A 20,512-nucleotide genomic window follows, 5' to 3' on the forward strand; every position below is an offset into this window, starting at 1 on the left:
ACCAGCCAAACAACCTGGACCAGAATAGTTTATGGTGGTGGGGGAGCTGAATTAATTGTGTGGTCTGATGGTAACATCTGAGATGGCAGGGGAAGTTTGTTCTCTGGTGTATCAGGTAATCACACTGACAGCATCTTTTTCCTGACTGGCTTCCATCGGGACATGGAGGAAATCTTGAGTGTTCTGTTGTATTTTATTTAGTTTGCACTAATGTCGCCTACCTCTGGTTCAACAAGAATCTGATGTGTGTCTGTTTCCTGAATGAATTTATCAGTGTTGGTGAAACGTCTGGGTTTGGAGGAGAAATTCACCTCTGCTTCAGGCATGGTCATGTTCCTGCAGGAATTCTCTGCCCGTTCACGCACGCCTGTGTGGCACAATGACACTTTGGTTAGGTGGATTGCACTGCCCTAACTGTGCTTGCCTCCTCGTTCAGGCTCTGCATCCATGACTCCCAGGATAATACAGGCCTGGGTGAATTGCTCTGGACTCAGGGATATCACTGGGAGGATGTCTTGCACCCCTCCAAGACCATCTGTGGGAGCAGCTGTGTCCTGGTGAGCTCTGGGAGGCTCATGCAGGCAGTGGGTGATGCTGAGTGTGGAGGGCACCCAGAGGTGCCCAGCTTATGGGATGTCTGTGTTCCTCACCCAGAGACTGGGAGCAGTGGCATTGGGACTTGCAGGCACTGTGGAGTAGTTTCCTGCTAATTCTGTGTGAGTGTTGTTGTGCCCAGCTCCCTAACGAGGCAGTTTCTGGGGCTTGGGCTGAGGTGCCAGCATTTCAAGCTGGAGTTGCGTGTTTTGCAGGCCCTTAACTGAGGAGCTGAAATGCTCTATTGTGTCCTGAGCCTGAGTGACAGTTCAGCCCTGGCACTAACAATGCCATGGTCCCTCTCTGAGGCTTGGAAGTCTTTGCTGGCTGTCACTGGGTGGTTGCACCCAGCTCATGTCACACCAGGCCGTTGGGCACCCCACGAGGAGCCTGGACTCCTTAAGAGCTCTGGAGAAAAAGATCCATTGGCCTGCTGCTCGCGGAGCCTGCCTGCACTTCTGCAGAGCAGTCCTGCCATATTCCTGGGTGCTGGAAGTGTGAGGAAATCTCACCTTCTGCCTGCTCCAGGGCTCATTTTGGCAGGCCTGTGCTGTGAACTGAGACTAGCAAGGCCCTGTGAATTGCAAGCTGGGATTAGCACATTACCACAGTGCTGCCCTGTGCTTGCAGTGACAACGTTCAGGGTGAGAAAGGAAGGGCAGCAGCACTGGATCACTTGGGAATGGCTTGGGAGCACAGCAGGGGAATGCCATTATCCAAAGGACAAATCCTGCTCGACAGGGATTGCTGGCGTAGCTGAGCTGGTTGAAGAGGTTTTCTCCCTCCCTCGGTGGGTGCCCCGGGAGCTGATGGCCCTGAGGTGAATGCTGCCTCAGGGGTGGATAATGCCTTGGATGGAAGTTGGCAGGGGGGAGGCATCTAATCCCAACTGTTGCCTGTGCTGGAGTAGTGAGCAAACCTGATGGGGCTGGAAGTTGAGATGAGGAGACAGGGTGGGGTAGGAACCTCTTAAACTGGCTCTGCTGCTGGAGAGAGCCTGAGGGGGAGCCTCACCCTCCCTGGGGGCTGAGCCACAGCCCCTGTTGGGGTGTTGGCCCCAAGTGACCGTCCCTGGCTGGGTGCAGTGCCACCCTTACTTTGGCTGTGGGAAGGGTTTTGACACCCATGAAGGGAAATAGGCTCATGGAGCAGGAGACCTCAGTGCTGTGGGTGCTGGAGAATGTGGGAGGTGAGAGGGGAGCCGGGGAGTGAAGTGCTCTGTCCCATGGCTTGAGGCAGTCTGTGTCCTGCCTTAGCACTGCCCTGCCCTCTGGTCAGATCCTCAGATCCTCGTGTGAAATTTGAGAGGAGGCTCTGCCTGTCCCTACCAGCCAGAAGCCGAGGCCTCTCCTGTAAACAGCAGTTACCAAACGTGCCCTTACATGTCGGTGTCCACGCTATCCCCTGGGAGAGTTCAGATGAGCTTTGCAGCATGTGGAGCCATCAGCTGGGGGATGAAACCTGGGGAGTGTGCAGGACAGGGTTTTTCTTGCAGCCCTGCGTGCTGTGGAGTGATCCAAGCTCAACCCATGCCTGAGGGATGGCACTGCTGGCTCTGGCCAGTGCCTGGAGTCCCAACAGCTGGAATCTTGTGGCTTCCAACTTGTTTGTATCCTTTCTGCAGGGTGGATGGGGTGATGTCAATGCAGGACACAAGTCATGGGGCCAGGAAGGCCCACACATATTGGCAGGACACTTGTGACAGTTTTTTCTCACAGGATAGGAATAGATTGAGAGATAAATGGCCTCAAAGCTGAGAGAGGGAGGTCAGGGGTAGCAGGCTGTGGGCTGCCTGTGTCAGGTAAGATAGGAAAGAGGACGATGCAGCTTCCTGCCTTTCCTGTGTTGCTCCATCTTGAATGTTTCATGGTATCCCAACAATGGGATGCAAGGAGCAATCCCGTCAGGTTCAGCACAACTTCTTGTTTGTCCTGTGCAGCTGCCCAGGTAATGATCCCTGGAGATTGCTAGTGTTTGTCACCCCCAGGTATTGGGGGGTGACAGAGGCCAATCCTGCTAGATACTGGCTTTCCCAGGGCTGCTCCCACTGATTTGAGACTCTCATGAGTGTGCTGGGGTGACCCCCCTGCCTATTTTGCTCCCTGCAGACATTGAGCATGGGATGAGCCCCAGGCACTGGGTGAGAATTTGGGTATTTTTACATCACCTGCTCCCTCTTCCCCATGTTTGAAATGTGACACTGGCCATTCCTGTCAAGCCAAGCTCCTTCCCGGAGTTCCTCAGTGCCCTGTGTGAAACCCAGCCTTGGCCAAATGTCCCTGGTCCACTGGACACACCTCAGCTGCCCAGTCTAGACAGGACCCAGGCAAGGGGGGTAATTAATCTCTCCCACATGCCTCAAACTGGAGGCACTACAAATGAGTCATTCCAAATGACCCAGGTGTAATAAATGAGCTCTAAATAATTCAGGGGCTGTTCAGATTTGGTCTGGGCAGGGCTTTGGTGGAAGCTAGCAGCAACTGAAGGCTATTCTTGGAAAGCTTTAGAAATCCCTGTGAGCATTTAGATCCTGCCAGATGCATGACTGTGCTGGTCCCTGGGAGAATACGTCTCTGAAACCAAGTGGATGCTGTTCCCTGTCAGCAGAGAGGGATGCAGGAGGTAAATATCTGTTGGATTCTTAGTGTCCTGAGCCTGTCTGTGCCCTGAGTGTATCCTGGAAACTGCAGTGCTGACTAAGCAAGGAGCCAAACACCACAGGAGCACTTCCAGTTACCTACAAGTTACCAAACAATCTCTGCAGGCTTCATTTATGTTCCGATAATAACCAGGAATAAGTTTTCCCGGGGTTATCCCAGCTGGAGGTGACATTGACAAGTCAGGAGAGCCGTCCCTGTGCCCCCAGTCAGTGCCTTTTTAGTTATGTCAGGAGCCCCCCAGATTCACAGGTCACTGGCTGGATTTGGGGGGAAAAGGGCACACGTGGGAAAATGGTGATATGCTCAGAAAGTGGAGAAACAAGGTGCTGCCCTAATCTTGTCCTCTGAAAATGTATAAAGGGAGAAGTTCCCTTCAGGATGAGATCTCTGCTGCTGCTGCTGAGGGAACAGTGTTGCTGATTCCAGAGGAGGAAGTGATGGCCGGGCCTTTAGGGGCCTGTGAGGAACTTTGGTGTTGTTCTTCCCTTTCCACAGTGGCCTGCACTCCCTGTGCTGCTGATGCTCCCTGTTTACCTCTTTTCCCAGTTCTTGGGAACCAGGTGGGCAACATTCATGGCTGGCTGTGGGTGTTGCTTTCTGCCACTCGAGGTGGTTCAGGTGAACCTGGTGTCAAAGTGTATCCTGGGAGTCCATGATGGGGGGAGAGGAGATGGAGCTGTTGCCCAGGGGTTCTGTCCCTTTCCTGTGTCCATGCTTGTGCATCTCTGTTGCTGTAGCAACAGCACTGGGAGTAAACAGCAATGAGCTGGCTTTCCAGGGATTTTGAATCCCTCTGGAAGTTCCAGGAACTTAAAGCAGAGAAGTTTTTGGGCTGGGCTCCTCTCCGGGTTGCAGGGTAGTGGATTTTCCGTATTTTAGCCACTGCTCTGTACACAAAAGAGTTGTAATAAAGCTGCCCCCACACGCCCTTTTAGGTCAAGCAAGGAAGAGGCTCCATTAGCTTTGTTCATGCTGGTCCTCAGGGCTGGGAGCTGAGGGCACCATCCCGTTGTGTTTTAGCCAGTCCTGACAGAGTTTGGGAGAAAATACCACTTGAGAAAAGTCCTCCTTGTTCTTCCACGTACCCCTGGCTCCTGGGAGCTGTAAACTTGGGATCGAGCTGAGGCAGCTGGAAGTGGAAAGGAGGGCTGGCAGTGCATGCTCCTTTAAGGTCAGGCTGCCTCAGTGTCTTTAATTTGCTGTGCATAAATATTTCCATGTGTCACTGAGCCCCTTTGCCCCATTTGGAGTAAGAAAGGGAAGAGTGCTGGGCTCCTTATGGAGGAGAGGGGGAGGGAGTGTGTGCAGGGATGGTGTAACAGCAGAGTCCAGAGGAAATATCCTTCCTAGTAGCTGGATTCCCACATTGTTCATGTTCTTCCCAATGGCCCTCAGTTGTTTTCCCTCTCCCTGAGCATCCTCAGCCCTATAGCCTGCAATGCAGCCAGCCTGCTGCTGTTCCCTTTAAAAAACAGCGTCAGCTGAGCAGAAATTGCAGTACAAACCTCAAAGCTTCCTGTGTTTTTGTTATCCCAGTACTCCTGTGGTCCAGCCTTGCTCAGGCTGGCTGATGGGACAGAACTGGCAACAGGTTTTGGCAGAGCTGGGTTGGGACACTGAGAAATTTGGAGGGTGAGCACTTCCCTGATTAAAAAATCCAAGCTAGTTCTGTGATCTCTCAGTGTGCTGGAGATAGAGAGGTGCCCAGCAAGGAATGAAGTCACTTGGGACTGACCTGCTGCTGCTGGGTCAGCTGCACCTCTGAGTGCATGTGCACTGTCTGTCCCTTGTCCTGGGTCTCTGCCTCCTGATCTGTGTGACCTCAGTGGTGGGAATATGAGTTAAAGGTGTATAATTTTCATGCCAACCTTTTTTGGGGCAGTTTGGTCTGTTTTGTTCCATTTGGGGGAGATTCTGTTGCCTTTCTGCAGAAAGCAAAAGAAGGAGCAGAGCTGGTACTGCTCATCCACCTGACTGCATAGAGCCCGTGCTGGGGATACCTGGCAGGGAAAGGGCTCCAGGCAGGGTTTTTTCCTTAGATTTCTTCTGATTGGGAAGGGGTGGGATGTAATTCAAGGGGTTTTCTCAGCCTTCTCCAGAAATGAGAAGGCTGAATGTCAAAGGATGGCTTTGAGCACTTAAGGTCAGTGTTCAGCCTTGAAATGGTGTGGAGGGTTAGATGGTCTTTCAAGAGCTTCCCCAGGCTTTCATGGAATCCAGGCAGGATTTGTCCCGATGCCATGGCTGGTGGTGGAAATGGGCAGTCTGGGGTTGGCAGTGCCACCAAAGCCCGTTGGGGCAGTGGCTGTGTGTGACAGAGGCTGCAGGTGACAGGGATGAGGAGCCGTATCCTTTCGTACGAGCAGCACTTCCTTTTTGGGACTGCTGCCAGAGCTGCCCATCTGTGATCTGCTCTAGCATGTTCCTCTGCCTCGTGGTTTCGCTGCTCTGGCTGGTCACTGTGTGGTTTGGGAGCAGCTGTGGAGTCTCCTTGGCTGCTCCATGCTCCCTCCCCACCTGCCTTGCTCCAATTCCCCAATTAATCCTTGCGTACGTTCAATTTTGTAACCCAAAAGTGCAAACCAAAGCATTCTCCCTGGTCATTCTGAAGTGCTGCCAGCCTTGCTCGTGATAGGAATCCCTCCTGGAGCTGGGTAGCCTGGAAGGGCTCCAGCTTTGTGTAGATCCTGTTTGCTCCTCAGCCTGGTGCTTTGAGTCTGTCTTTGTCCAGGGTTGTGCCACCTGGGATACGCCCATTCCGCACTCCAGGTTTTGAGAGAAATGGGAGGTGGTGAGGGGCAATAAACCTGAGTTAAGCTCAGTGGTTCCTCTTGTCCTGAGTCTCTTGAGGGGATTGTTCTTTAGATCCTAAGTGGTGCCTCCCATATTTGGGGGAGTGGTGAGTCCAGGTTTGAAGGTGGGAGGGGCACAGAGGGCAAGAACCTGCTGCCTCTGTGCTGTGCTCAGAGCTTAGAGCCCAGGCTAGGAGCTGAAGTGGGAGGTGCAGGCTTGGAGAGGGATATAGAAAGGAAAAGCTCTTGTGCTTAAGATAAGCAGTGACCTGGCAGGCTGCTGATTGGGTGTCGTAATCTTGGTGCCTTGGTTCTTCACACTCTGTCTGGAAACACTGGCAAGGGAGGATTTTCCCTGCATAGCCCATTCTGGCATTGGCACCTGCTGTGCCCTGGGTCTGTCTGATCACAGCCTGGCTGCTTCCCTGCTTGTCCATCCTCCTGTCAGGCTGCCTGGAGAAATGAAAGTTGTTATTCCCACTTCGGCACTGTTAAAATTGCTGAGGATTCTCAGCACGAGGTCTCAGAGGCAGAGTTCTGGACTTCCCACAGGTACTTGCTCGAGATCAGAACACCCATCAAGAGATTTGAATGTTGCAGGTCTGGATTTATCTAGACAAGAGCCACAGTTGTTTGCTGTAAAAATATGTGAGAAGTTAAATTCCTTAACTGAGGAGAGTTGAGCTGGTTGATTTATTATCAATTTGGGTGCATTTCAGCAGAGTAAACCTGCGAAGGGATGGGGTGAGAAAGAAATGTACTGGTAAGTCACCCTGTTCTGTGGATACACTGGGAGCCAGGGAGAAAAAAACCTGCAACAAGATGAGTTTGGGATTGGAAACGGAGGCGAAACATTCCTGCATTCTTCATGTTAAAGGAGTAGAAGAGGATTGTGGGGGGCTTCACATGGGCAAGCTGCTCTGGAAAGACAACAAGCAGAGGGAGAGGAAAAGCAAGGGGTGCTCTGGTCTCCTGAGGAGGAAGGAGCTGTGGCATAGCAGGAAGAGGTTCCTGGCGACTGGGAGATGGCGCTGAGAGAGGGGATGGCAGCAGACAGGACAGGAAGTGACTAAAATACTGTGGTGTGTGTTGGTTTCACTCTTTAAATACATGAGGCTCTTTCGGCAAAAGGACTGCTTGTTCTTTTTTTCAAATGTGACCTTGTACTCATTCTTCTCTCAAAAAAACCTCCCAGGAGAGGAGGTTTCTGGCTCTCTTCAGCTGACTTGTCAGCTCCTTTGCTGTTAGAGGGAGCTTTGCCCCATGGAGGCAGCACTTGCTGATGGAAAGAGGTTTCCATGGAAGGGTTTTGGAGAGTGCCGCTGTGGAGCTTCGTGAGGCACTTTCCCTGGAATCCTTGGGTGAAGTAGAATGCAGGTGAAAGAATCAGAATAGATGGGATAGTTGTCAGCAGGATTAATATTCATGCTTCCTATTTCCTCCATTAATTGAATGGTAGCCAGGAGGGTCAGAAAGAAATGGTGAAGGACTGCTGTCTTAGGTGGGAACTGCTGGCTGTCTGGTCTTGGAGGATGAATATACTGCCTTTATCTTGACCCTGCCTGACACAGAGAGAAGAGGTTTGGGCCACTTGTCAGTTCTTTCCTAGTAAAACTCTCAGCAGGATGAAAAGTGCCTGAATCCTAAAAGAAAGCTGGGAAAACAAAGTGATATTTAAATACGGCTACTTAATACTGAATGCTGAGGTTGTCTGACAGATAATGTAATGTGCCTGACTCTGTGTCCTTGCTTCACTGGAGCTGAACTTCACTCAGAACATTGTCACAGGTGGCAGTTTTGGGGACATCTGCTGTTCTCATTTTCGGAAGCTGTGTGTCCCTGCCTGAATTGGTTGATACTGGATGGGCTCCCAATAGTGTGGAGTCGCTCCCAGGAAGAAGCAGTTCTAGCCTAAGAGTCCAGGACTGTGATTTGCAGATATTCTCTGGACGAACGCTGGGAATGTGCTGGGAAGGGATACTCAGCCAAGCCCTGTCCCTAGCACAGGCTGTGGGACAAGGGTAACCAGCTGTTCCTGGGAAGAGGTCAAACTTGGTGCTGTCAGAAGTGGGGGGGTGAGGTTGGCATTAGGTTGTCATGACTTTGCATGTGTCACCTGTAGCCAGTTATTTACCCAGGCAGCAATTCCCTGTGTGGCACATCAGAGAAGAAAGGGGCTCTTGGAGCATCTGCTGAGCACATCTGTCCTTGTACAGAGACCCAGTTTGGGGACATGGGGTCTGTGGTTTCTGTCGCTGTGCTGTGAGGAAGCTGCCGACTCCAGGAGGGGAAAACTCCCGCTGATGCTGCCTTCCCCACAACGCATGCCTGGAAGCACAGAAGTCTTTCCTTCCTCCTGCCTGCTCTGGGGCCCTGAAATATTGTTTTTCCCCACCCTCCCAAGACAACAATGACATGAAAGCAGTGTGGCCCCGGCTGGGTCCGATGGGATGGGAGCTGTTTGCATTGTGCTTTTGGGTCCTCAGCCACGGCTGGGATCCCACTCTCCTCCATGCTGGACCAGTTAAGAGGCCAGACTCTTCCCTGCCCATGGGAACAGGCAAAGCTGATCTGCCTGGGAGCTGGAGGGGGTTTGTGGCTAATACTTTGCCGATGACAGGAGCAATAGACTTTGGAATTTGCTCGGCGGTAGGATACAATCCCCTTCCTTCTGTGTTTTGCATCCCTGTTTCCTCATTGCGAAGGGATTCAAGTTTAAGGTGTTCCTCCCTGTTTCCTGGTGTTTGCACTTCTGTGGTGTGGCTGCCTTGTCATGGAGTGGTTTGGGTTGAAGGTTCCAACCCGTTTGCTTTGAAGGCTGTGCTGTGAAGGAGATCTGGGAAAAGAGTCTGAACGGCTCCCTCATGCCACAGTGCATCTCCAGCATCCACCCATGGCACCAATCGGATCCAAATCAGGCCCAACCACGTGGTCACATTTCTGTTGAATGAGCTGCTCTACACAATCCAGAGCCTGGCTTGGTGCCACTTCCAGAAGGACACACAATGCCTGGTCATCGTGTCTGTGGCTGGAGCTGCATTCCAGCCCAGATATCCCAAGGGTCATCCTCAAATGCGACTTACCTGAGTTCCAGCCCAGTGCAGTAACCTGTGCTCCTAGTTCAGTGTAGCCAAGGGAGTCAAATATAATCTGTTAAGGGATTGGTTTGAACATAGCCTCTTCTTGCCAGATTTTCCATGCCAAACCTTTTTCCCCCAAAAGGTGAGGTTTTGAATCCAGCAAAGGCAAAAGAGCCGTTTTTCCCTCTAAAAAGTGAGTGTCTGGAGTAAGGGAGCAGGTCAAAAAGCTGCCTGGTCCTGCAGTGAGTCACTACCCACCTGATCCCAAAGCAGGTGAGACCTTGGACTGCAGAATCCTCCTCTTTGTTACAAATGATAAGCCGAATCCGTGAATTAAAAATATTAATAACAAATTTATTAATAAAAACAAAAAAAAATCAAGAATTTGAGAAATAGAAAAACCCTGATAAAACCACAACCAAAGCGCAGTTCCGATCGCGGGAATTGGCACTGGGTGAACCGCAAATCCTGCCCCTGTGGCACAGAATCCCCCTCTGGTTCGCAAATTCGGAGTGTGCAGGGTCCGTTTTTATACAGTTCCCGGGCTTGTGTGACCGATTACTTCATCGATTCTTTTGTGTGTATGGTCTTGGATTCATATTCATCTTGTTTCTTTTCTGGATGTGATTTTGGTGAATGGTTTATCTGGGGAGACATAAACTTACATCTGGGTTTGCAGGAATCAGGTATTGAGATGTATGTCCTTGATGAGATTGGGATGATGGATATGGGGTGCCGAGGGCTTGGCTGATGGCCGATGATGGCGGTGCTTGGCCCCATCTCCCATGGGTGGCACCCTCCTTTCTTTCGGTGGTGGGTGATTCTCTGTTTCTCAGCAGAGGAATGTCTTCTCCATTCCTCGGAACCCTGCATTCCTTAGGCTTAAGAACATCATACAGTAACATACAAACTAACTCTCAGATTACAGTTATATAGGTTTTATAAAATGTTATAAAAAAAGAAAACACGAATTAATCTTACAGTATTTATCACATCTTCATTGTGCACATCCTCTGATCAATGACAGAGCTGCCTGCTGGGATCTGTAGTCCTAGACTTGCCTTGGATTGGGAAAAGTGAAACGTTGGTCGTGCTGAAAGGTGATTCACATCCTTGCCTGGCATAGGTGTGCCTTGAACCTCTCTGGTGTTGTTTATTTAGTAAGGAATAGGAAATGGGCCTTTCCCCTAAATGCTGGGCTCTTCAGGAAAAGCTGAGTATGAGGTTGGCTCGTTGTCCCTAAGTCCTGCACAGGGCAGAGCCCTCTCTGCTCTGTGCCCTCATTTTAAAGCTGAGTACCACGGAGGCTTCATGGAGTCCCTGATTTTTAAGGAAAAGTGCTTTATGAGGTGGGCTAATCATCCATTATAACACAGTCATAACACCTCTGCGTCTCTGACTTCAAGTTCTGATGCATCCCCTTGGAAGAGCCAGTTTCAGTTTGAGGCGGAGGGAGCATTTGGGAGTTCCAGTTTTTTGGGCTGTTGCAGCCCAGCCTTAGCAGTGTGAAATTCGAAGTGTTCCCAAGGTATAGGTCACTTCTGCTGGTGCCACCCCCATATGTCTGTGCTTTTAAAATACATTTTCCTGCCTTTATACAAGTGTCGCTGTAAAAACCTGTAAATAAAGTGAGTTTTTGTGTTGCTAGAAACAGGGAGATCCCACTCTTTAGTGGATGGCTTAAGACAAAGGATAGCAGCCCTTTTCCCAATTGTTTAATCCTCTGGGCCATTGGACAGTCCCTGATTGCAAGATCTTGAAGACTCTGCCTGAAGTGCCCCATTCAGGAGCAGCCGATTGTTCCTGCCTGGCTGATGTTTGTGTCCCTCATTGCTCAGGTTTTTGGGAAGAGGGTTGGAAAGATGAGTCAATGGGCTCTTAACAATAGGTGAATGACTGTCTTGATGGCAGGGGAACTCCCTTGTGCATCCATCAGCCTGCTTAAAACTGGGAGTTAAAATTAAATGTTGGAGGGGGTGGGGGAAAAGCCCTTTCTTTGTGTGTCCCTACGTGCTCCTGCACTGGTTCATCCAATTAATTTAAAAAAAATTATTTAAAGCAGTGCTTCTGTGTGAGGGAGTCATTCCTCTTTCTCTGGTGAGGTTATCACAGGCTGGTCCTGGTGGTGTTGCTGGGGATGTGACACTGCCCCTCCCTGCTGCAGGCAGGTGCCAGCAGCTGTGTCACCTCCTGCCCCATCCTGTCCCTGGCTGTCTGCTGGCCCAGCAGTTGGTGTGCACGCTTGATAAGGGGAACATCCCTAATTAGGGGAAGGCAGCTTGGCTAATTCAGAGCAGGTTTGCCTTTTATCTGAGGGGATTTAGGGAGCATTCCCACGCAGGGCTCTGCTCTCTGGCCAGGTGGCCAACAGCTGGGGACAGTAATTTCTTCCAGATCCAGCAATGCCAGAAGAGGATGTCTGTCAAGAATCCCTGTACAGATGTGCTTATGAGACCCTCTAAGAAAAGTGTTCCTTCCACTCTGCTATTCTTCCCCACATAAACAAGGAAATAAATCACCTTTTGTGTACAGGCACAGCCAAAGATGAAAACTTGAGAATTTTTTTATTATTATTATTGGTGTTCTGGCAGAGGTTTAAACGCACAAGTGCCTTTACCTCCAGTGCAGCAAAAATACTGATGCACCTGTAAAAGTGGGGAACTGATACTTTGTTCTTTGCCTCAGTTACACTAAACTCTCTCCCCTCCTCCCGCATTTCTGCCTTGGAATTCATTAGGAGTGATTATCTGTCTCTCATCCAGCCCAATTAGCACAAATCTGTATGGAGGAGGAGCAAAGCTGATGTTTCAGTGGTGTGTTTTGGGTTCAGGATAGACCTGGGCTCCCCTAGAGGCCGTTGCTGAGCTGTGCTAGGTTGGGATGAGGCTCTGGTTGTTCCTCCTGGTCCATAACTTCCCTTCCTGGTCCGTAACTTCTCCCTTGCTGGTGTGTCTCCCCTCAGCGTGGCACGATGAGGCGGCGTTACGAGGACGACGGCATCTCCGACGACGAGATTGAAGGGAAGAGGACGTTTGACCTCGAGGAAAAGCTGTCCACCAACAAGTTCAACTCCACCTTCGTGGTCTTCATGGAAGGCAAAGGTTTGTCTTGGGACTGCTGGTCCCAGGGAGTATGTGGGGAATGGCACAGAAGCTGCTTGCTCTGAAGAGCATGGAGCCAGTCTGCAGCTTGCTGGGACACGTGGCAGCCAGGAATGGGAGGATTTGCCCGGGTCAGCACCTGTAATTGCAGCCACATGTCTACCAGATCCTTAATTCAAGGACTGTGTGGGATGTCTCCCCTTCCTTTCACCATGCGCGTGGCTCCATGGGATGGCTTTTCATCACACAGCCCCTCATGAGGATTTACCAGGAGGGAGGAGCACTTCTGCAAGGCATCTCTTGCTTGGCTCTGAGCTTCTTAGGGAAGTGAGCACCAAAATCCAGGCTGTTCACCTGTCAGGAGCAGCCTGTTGGAGCAAGCCCTCCTTAGGGGTCCTGTCTGAGGCTTGTCAGCAGCACACACCATACTGCCTCTCAGAACTGCTGCAAAGGAGTTCCAGGATTTCTGAAGTAATGTAGAAAAGTGAGGAGCAGGGTTGGACTAGGGATCTCCAGAGATCCTTTCCAACCTCAGTGTGTCTATAATGCTCTGAGTTTCTCCTAAACCTTCCCTCTTGTCTCCCCACACCAGACTTCACAGTTGAGTACATCCAGCGGGGTGGCCTGAGGGACCCACTCATCTTCAGGAGCTCGGACGGCCTGGGGATAAAGTAAGTGCTGGAAGCACGGAGTGGTGGGTGACTGTGGCCCTATTCCTTCATCTCTCCGCACTGTGTGGGATCTGATTCTGCCTCTGCTGAGCTGGTTTGACTGTGTCGTGTCCGTGCAGTTCTTTATGTACAGTGAGCAGAGAGAATTATCTTCCAGCTTGGCTATCCTGTTCTTCCTAGTGTGTTTGGACTGAAAAAGAGAGAACTGAATTGGCTGTAGGTGATCAGAGTTCCACCAAATGTCTGGAAAGTCCCACTGCTGCTCTGATGCAACATCTGGCTGGGTTTCTTTTCTAGTAACATAGGCATCTACTGCCAGAGAGTCAAACAATTTGTAGTATTTCTGGCATTTTCCAGAATTCCAACCTGATTTTCCGAACTTCTAAGCTGCTGTCTGCCTCTCTTGCTGCAGTACATCCATTGAGGTTTGCAGCTCTAAGTGTAAACTGGGTCAGTGTTTTTTGGGGTTGATTTATACAAAGATTAGAGGAATAAATGACCCCTCACAAACTTTCAGAGCCGGTACCAGCAGCACTGCTCTGAACTCCCCCAGCTGGCTGTGAACAGATGGGTGATATCTCATCCAGTGCAGGATGTCCTGTGCTGGGGTGAATTGGGTAGGAAGTCGTGCCAGGCTCAGTTTAACTGCTGGGTGACTTGGGAGGGTAGAGATTTGATACTGGGGATTACAGTGTGGCTGAAACTGGATTTCTCCTGAGCTTTTGGGTACTTCTCTGGGTCAAGAGCTGCCCGAATGGCTGCCAGCCTGCTCTGCCTGTGACAGCAGTGTTTGTACAGAGAAGGGTGCCAGTACAAACATTGGAGTGGTTCTGCTGTGTCAGTGGAATATACTGCGTGTCCTGCTCCGGCCGTGCCTTTGGATTGGGATAACTCACACAAGCAGCCTTTAAAACGAGAGCTGGGATTGCTTAGTTCAAGGCCTGCTGGCTCCTTTGCTAGAAGTCACTGTACAACAGCTCTGGAGATAGTACATCCTATTCCCAAGCCTGCTTCCTGAGCCAGAAGTTTGTCCTAGTCTTTCACCCCAGTCCTGTGCCCCCAGAGATCCTGTTCCATGGCCTTCTCCAACACCAAAGCAGCACAGATGTACCTTCAGGGTGCCAATTACTGGGTCACAGGGTGTGCAGCCAGAAGCACTTGATGATTTTTTAGCCAGATGTTTGTTCCACAGGATGCCAGATCCAGACTTCAGCGTGAACGATGTGCGGCTGTGTGTGGGTAAGTGTCTGCAGGCACCCTGCACTCGCTTGTGTGGTTGGGATCCTTGAAGATCTCACCGCCTGGAGTCCATGGTGCACGGGGACAGTTCAGTGATGTGTCTGTCGTACCAGGGAGCCGACGGATAGTGGATGTGATGGATGTGAACACGCAGCGGGACATCGAGATGTCCATGGCGCAGTGGGCGCGCTACTACGAAACGCCGGAGGAGGAGCGGGAGAAACTCTACAACGTCATCAGCCTGGAGTTCAGCCACACCAAACTGGAGAACCTGGTGCAGAGACCTGCTACGGTGAGCGGGGCTCTTCCTCCCACAGGGATCTGCTTTCCCTGGAAATCTGGAGGGGAGGTGCAGCCTGGCATTGGGATGTGGGTGCAGAGGAGCAGCTTGGAGCATGCGTGAGCTCAGTGGGTGTGTCAGTCTGGAAGCTGCTGGAGCTGATCTTCCAGTCAGGCTGTGGTGACCATGGCCAAGTCCCTGGCACGTCACTCTGCAGGGAGATGGCCTGTTCACTGGCTGTCAGCAATTAGAAATATGGAAGTCTGAACTCTGTGCAGGTGTCGGGGAGGGTTCCTGATGCGAAGTGCTGAAATCTCTGAGGGCAGAGGAGGCCAAAACTGGAGATGTGCTGGAAGAGGGGCAGGAAGCTGTTTTGTGGTGGGAAAATGAATTGTGGGAGGTGGGATGGATGGGACGAACATCCCGAATTCCCTCTGCCATCAGCAGAGTGGAAGTGGCAGCTGTGTGGGGCCAGTTACTTATCTCTGTTAACTGCAGAGGGGAACCTCAGCATCTCTGGCTCTTCTGAAGCTTAGGGAGTTGAATCCCACCCTATGAGATGCTGTCTGGCATATTTTTTATAGAAGTCCAGAGCTGGCATCTGAGTGCCTGATCCTAAGTGCTTTATGTGTAGGACTGTCCCAGTGGCACTGAGAAAGTTTCTGGGTGTGGGGAAAGACCAAAAAGGGATTTTCCAGCCTGGGGTAGCAAAAAGTTTTGCTGTGCCCCTTTTTTCTGTATTCACGTCTCCCACCTTTCTGCTGTAGGTGGATTTGATAGACTGGGTTGATAACATGTGGCCCAGGCACCTGAAGGAAAGTCAGACAGAATCTACCAATGCCATCCTGGAAATGCAGTATCCAAAGGTGCAGAAGTAAGTGACTTCCTGAGCTGTGGCAGGCAGCAAACAATCTCTTGCAGGAAAACTGCCCAAGGGAGCAGCAGTTTGTACCAAGGGGAAGGGGGAGAAACAATCTCCCAGCTTATTTTCATGAGTGATGCTTGTAAGGCCACTGCAGTCATTCATTTAATCCCCTGTAACTGTGTGGAAAAGGGGCTTGAGTGGCTTGTGACACTGCTCTGAGCCACTGGCCTGGGTTTGGGGGACCCATTCTCTCAGAATGTCGTACCTGCTCCAAAGTGTGGATCACCATTCATTTTCATCATCTTCTCATCTTGTTTTTCACCAGATACTGTTTGATGAGTGTCAAGGGCTGCTACACAGATTTCCACGTGGACTTTGGTGGCACTTCTGTGTGGTATCACATTCACCGAGGGGGAAAGGTAGGACAGTCCCTATTGGGACAGCTGCAGGTACTTTAGCAAAGTGGCTGTTGGTCTGTTTTTTGTGTACGTCCTTGACGATGCAGGTCCCAGACAGCAAATTGAAGTCTTTCCACCCTAAACGTCTATATTGCATGGAGTCGGGTGCCAGTCCTTAGTTCAGGTGTAGCTCTAACATGGTAAATCTAACTCTGTAAATCTCCTGTCACTCTGGTGGCTTTCCTAGGCTCTGTATCTCTTGACGCTGATGTAAATCATACCTTAAAAAGCATCCTAAGCTCAGGCTACCTGTAGCACTCACTGTGTCAGGCTGGGAAAGACCTTGCTTGTCCTTTTGAGGGGAGCAGCTGTCCGAGTCATTTTGCTGGGAAGTCCTCAGGGAGAGGGGCAAGGAAGAAATTCAGATGTTGGGAAGAAACCATAGCTGTTCATTATGTGATGACTTACATAAGCATATTGTCTTTATTTGCAGATCTTCTGGCTGATCCCTCCCACACCCCAGAACCTGGAGCTCTATGAAAACTGGCTTCTCTCAGGGAAGCAGGGAGACATTTTCCTCGGGGACAGAGTGTCAGAGTGCCAGCGCATCGAGCTCAAGCAGGGTTACACATTTGTCATCCCCTCAGGTACCTCAGGGTGGGCAGAGGGCACCCTGGTCTTGGCCAGGGTTGTGGCAGCACAAAAACTCCTGGAACACTGGCAGGATTTAGCTCCCTCATGAGTCACTGGGAGAGGGAGATGTGATGTGGCTCTGTCCTTTCGCTTGCCACCTCCCAAAACATGCCTGTGATGGCATTGTAGATCCAGCCCAAGTGTTGTTAGGAAAGTTGTGGCTGGCTCACATCACATTTGATTAATTATTAAAGGAGTCTTTCCCAGATCCTGTCATGTTGACACATGGAGCAGTGTAGGTTCAGGAGAGGCTGGCCCAAGGAAGCTCCTCAGCTTCCTGGGTGTCTCATGACACCACCAGGAGCCGAAAACACCAGGGATTGCACAACTCACTCATTTGAGTCCTGTTATCACAACTGACATTTCTTCTGAACTGAGTGGCTTTGCCGTAAGGAAACCCATGCTGGAATTCCCCAGATGTTGGACTTGGCTGGATTGGTTAGTCTTGGAGATAAGGACTGGAACTTGAGTTATTTTGAAGGTGTTTGGAGTGTTGGAACAGACTTTGGAAGGCTGTTTCCCTTGGTGCTATGCCTGACGGGCTTAGGAAACAATCTAGGATGACACCAGGGTAACAAAAAACTATGCGAGGTGGATCAGAAGGATTCTTCCAACTCTGCTTTTTCCCCAAGGTTGGATCCATGCTGTGTATACTCCCATGGACACGCTGGTTTTTGGGGGCAACTTCTTACACAGTTTCAACATCCCTATGCAGCTCCGGATCTACAGCATTGAGGACCGCACACGGGTAAGGCCCTATGGGACACCCGTGCTGGACGCTGGGCCCGGCCTGGTGTGGCATCTGTTATCTGAGAGCAGCAGTGGGAAGGAGGCCTGACAGATCCTCTTGCCTGTTTTCCAGGTCCCAAATAAATTTCGTTATCCCTTCTATTATGAGATGTGTTGGTACGTGCTGGAGCGCTATGTGTACTGCATCACCAGCCGCTCCCACCTGACCAAGGACTTCCAGAAGGAATCCCTCAGCATGGGTAAGTTCAGCCCTTACTCCTTCCTCACCCTTATCCAACTGACTTCTTACACCCTCCTGCTGGGGCACTGGCTCAGCAGTGTGATAGGCAGGGGAGGGCTGGGTGGGGTTTTTTTTGAACATGAAGTCACACCCAGCCAGACTTCTGCTTCCTCCTTTGACCCTGCAGCAGCCCAGGTTCTTCTCAGCTGTGAAACCACCACCAGTTCAGAGCCTTGCACGGAAGAGATGGGGGGAAGTTGCAGTGACCACCGCTGTGCTGTGGGCAGGAATTCTCTCTGGCTGGCCAGGGCCTTCTGCACACAGGGTTTAAAGGGCTGAAAGAGTTACTTGCAGGGCTCAGCGACCTCACGGTTATGAGTGAGTCCACATCCTCTTTCTTGCACCATGAAGGCAGCATCTGGGTCCTGAGCCCTCAGCTGGAGATCCCAAGCCCTCCAAAGCAAAATGAGGTTGGACAGGGCTTTGAGCAATGTGATGTAGTGGAAGATCCAGGCCCATGGCACTGGGGTTAGACTAGATGACAGTCCAGGTCCCTTCCAACCCAATTCCATGAAATAAGATTTAGGACGTGAAATTCGGTCTTGGGCATTTGCTGTTTCTTCCTCTGGGACCTTTGCATTCCCACAAACAGGAATGGGAAGGGTGTTTAGCTGTTCTTTTCCAGCTTCTCTGTTCCTTTCACCTCAGAAATCTTTTGCTCCGGCATCCCTCATGACTGGGGGATCCCACTAAACACGGAACACCTCTGTGATTGCTGTCCCTGTTTCTCCATCATGGCAGATATGGAGCTGAGCTCCTCGGACTCAGTGAACATGGAAGAGGAGGAGGAGGAGGAGGATGATGAGGACGCAGCAGGGAAGGAGTCCCGGCGCCCTGTGACCAGGAGGTCCATTCTCACCAGCCCCATTGCCAACGGTGCCGATGTGGACTATGACGAACTGGGCAAGAGCTGCCGGAGCAGCCTGCCGGGTCTCAAGAAGACCCCATCCATAGACTCCTCCGACTCCAGCCGGGGCTCCCAAAATGGCCAGGCCTGGGAGCCGAGCGGGGGCAGCCCCCGCAAGAGCAGGAAGGTGCACCTGACCCAGTTTGAGCTGGAGGGCCTGCGCTGCCTCGTGGACAAGCTGGAGTCACTCCCTCTGCACAAGAAGTGTGTTCCCACCGGCATCGAGGATGAGGACGCCCTCATCGCTGACGTCAAGGTAGGCCTGAGCGAGTGCAGAGCACTTCCCACAAGGAGACTGGGCTTCACCCTCACCCTGCCCCTGTCCTGGGGCAGGATTGGTGTCTTCCTCTTCCTCTGTGTGAGGCTGATGTTACACCTGAGGGACAGCCCTGAGTTTTGGGGTTGGGAAAGCAGGAGGGTGGCTGGGCCCTGGTGGGTCCCTTACGGCTGTCAGTGCAGGAATGCTTGTTGCTGATGCAGTTCACTTCCAGTTTTGGCTGTGGACTCTGTGACAGTTGGAGCCTTTTCCTTGCCCCAGGTGGATTTGGCTTTGTTCGAGTTGTTTGCTCAGGGTGTGACCTGGAGTTATGAGCGTCAGTTATTTTGGGCTGGTGAGGGTTGTTTGGATTTTATTTGCCTTCATCTGTTGAGCTGACCCAATGAGCTTTGGTGTTCTAGCTGTTTCAGCACTGAAGTGGGAATGTCGGCTTCACTCTATCCCCAGGGATCATTCTAGTCCCTAAAAAGTTACCTTCTGCTCCCCTGCTTGCTGTGGCTGGTCTGTACAGCTGCTTGCCTATACCAAAGCTGACATCCAGAAACAGCCATTCATGTGTTCTTGTCTTTGCCATTGTTTTTATTTCCAAGTGCTGTCTCCTGATGTTTTTTGTGAGTTGTTCGGGTAAATCCAGAGATGTGCTGTGTTTGGGGCAGAGGGTGCAGCTCTGGGGTCCCAGAGTCTTGGCTCAAAGAGTCTGGGTTGCTGTTAGGGTCTGAATTTCTGGTTTTCTGTGGCTTTTCAGACATCCTGTGTGTGCTGTGACCTTTGAGAGTGTGACACATGTTTTTCTGAGCCCTGTATGGCGCTCTGGAGGAACCTGTACTGTGAGCTGTGTTTCACCCTTGGACTGACAGAAGGAGGCTGATGTTGGGCATTTTGAAGGCAGAGCCTTAAAGGTTATTGGTGTTCACTTGGAGTTTGAGACCTGATCAAAGAATTAGTTCATGTTTTGGAGGTAGTAAAGGTGTGCCTGTGGTTTTGGTGTGACCCACCCCCACCGTGTCCAATTGTACCTCACAGATGAGCTATGGGGAGCTGCCTTTGTGGTCCCAGAAAACCTCCCTTAGGATTTGCTCCTTAAAGCTGGCTGAGGTTTGGAAGTATCCTGAGCTGCAGGGCTTCATCCCTTAGGACTGGCATCCTCAAGGCATTAAGATCCTTAGTCACAGCCTGCAGTGGCTGGGGAAAGTGGGACACATTTGTCCAACCACAGCAAAGTTCTACATTCAAATACTCTAGAGGTGGTGGAAGTGGCCAGAAGAGGTTGGCTCATAAAGCCTGAGAAGGGCTTAAGACATTTCTAGCTAAAACTTCTAACTGGGGCCACCAATCTGCAGCAGGTACTTTTGCCCTTGTGTCACCAGGTAAGGTCATTGATGAAGCTGGGATCTGGCCAAGCTGTGAAAGCTGCACTTTGCTCTGTGCTTCCCAGGTCAGAACGTGGTGTTTTCTCATCCAGACTTGCAGGCCTGGCACCTTGATCTGCCCATCCAGTGCCACCCTCTGCTATCCAGTGTCCCAGGCACACCAGGGGCCAGGAAAATGCTGCCTTTTCCCACAGCCTCTTGTGAAGTTATCAGGATTTCAGGGTGTCTGTCTGTTGGGTCACATGGAAAAATATGTATCCTATCACGAGTTCAGCCTGCAGTGTCATGTGGCAGGATGTGACACTTTGGATGTGACAATGTTACCTCTGTGGCAGGAATTGTCTGAAAATTCGGAGCGTGGTGGGGTCATTGGAAGGATCCTTGACAAAGAGGGAATTTCTGAGATGTCGTGTTGTCTTTTGACTGCTTTGATCCATGCTTTCTGACCCCTCTGTGGTGTGCTGGTTTCCCTGACTAGATTTGACAGGGGAGTGGTCATGAGGCAGCTGACAGCAGGTCTAAAGCTAAGCCCCTGTGGCCTGGCATAAACAGTTT

General features: G+C 51.1%; 1 protein-coding gene across 1 annotated transcript in view; it reads left to right on the plus strand.

Moving 5' to 3' along the window:
- Positions 1 to 20,512, plus strand: part of KDM2A (lysine demethylase 2A) — a 34,288-nt gene that overhangs the window by 3,393 nt on the left and 10,383 nt on the right. The window contains exons 4-13 of the mRNA XM_066187314.1: positions 12,089 to 12,227; positions 12,820 to 12,898; positions 14,091 to 14,137; positions 14,251 to 14,429; positions 15,185 to 15,291; positions 15,608 to 15,701; positions 16,174 to 16,327; positions 17,006 to 17,121; positions 17,236 to 17,362; positions 18,145 to 18,566. Of these exons, the coding sequence (XP_066043411.1) occupies positions 12,089 to 12,227; positions 12,820 to 12,898; positions 14,091 to 14,137; positions 14,251 to 14,429; positions 15,185 to 15,291; positions 15,608 to 15,701; positions 16,174 to 16,327; positions 17,006 to 17,121; positions 17,236 to 17,362; positions 18,145 to 18,566 (1,464 nt within the window). The remainder of the gene's footprint in view (positions 1 to 12,088; positions 12,228 to 12,819; positions 12,899 to 14,090; positions 14,138 to 14,250; positions 14,430 to 15,184; positions 15,292 to 15,607; positions 15,702 to 16,173; positions 16,328 to 17,005; positions 17,122 to 17,235; positions 17,363 to 18,144; positions 18,567 to 20,512) is intronic.

This window comes from Chamaea fasciata, unplaced genomic scaffold (genome assembly GCF_029207755.1).
Source record: "Chamaea fasciata isolate MVZ Bird 193981 ecotype frontalis unplaced genomic scaffold, bChaFas1.0.hap1 SCAF_7, whole genome shotgun sequence".
NCBI lineage: Eukaryota > Metazoa > Chordata > Aves > Passeriformes > Sylviidae > Chamaea > Chamaea fasciata.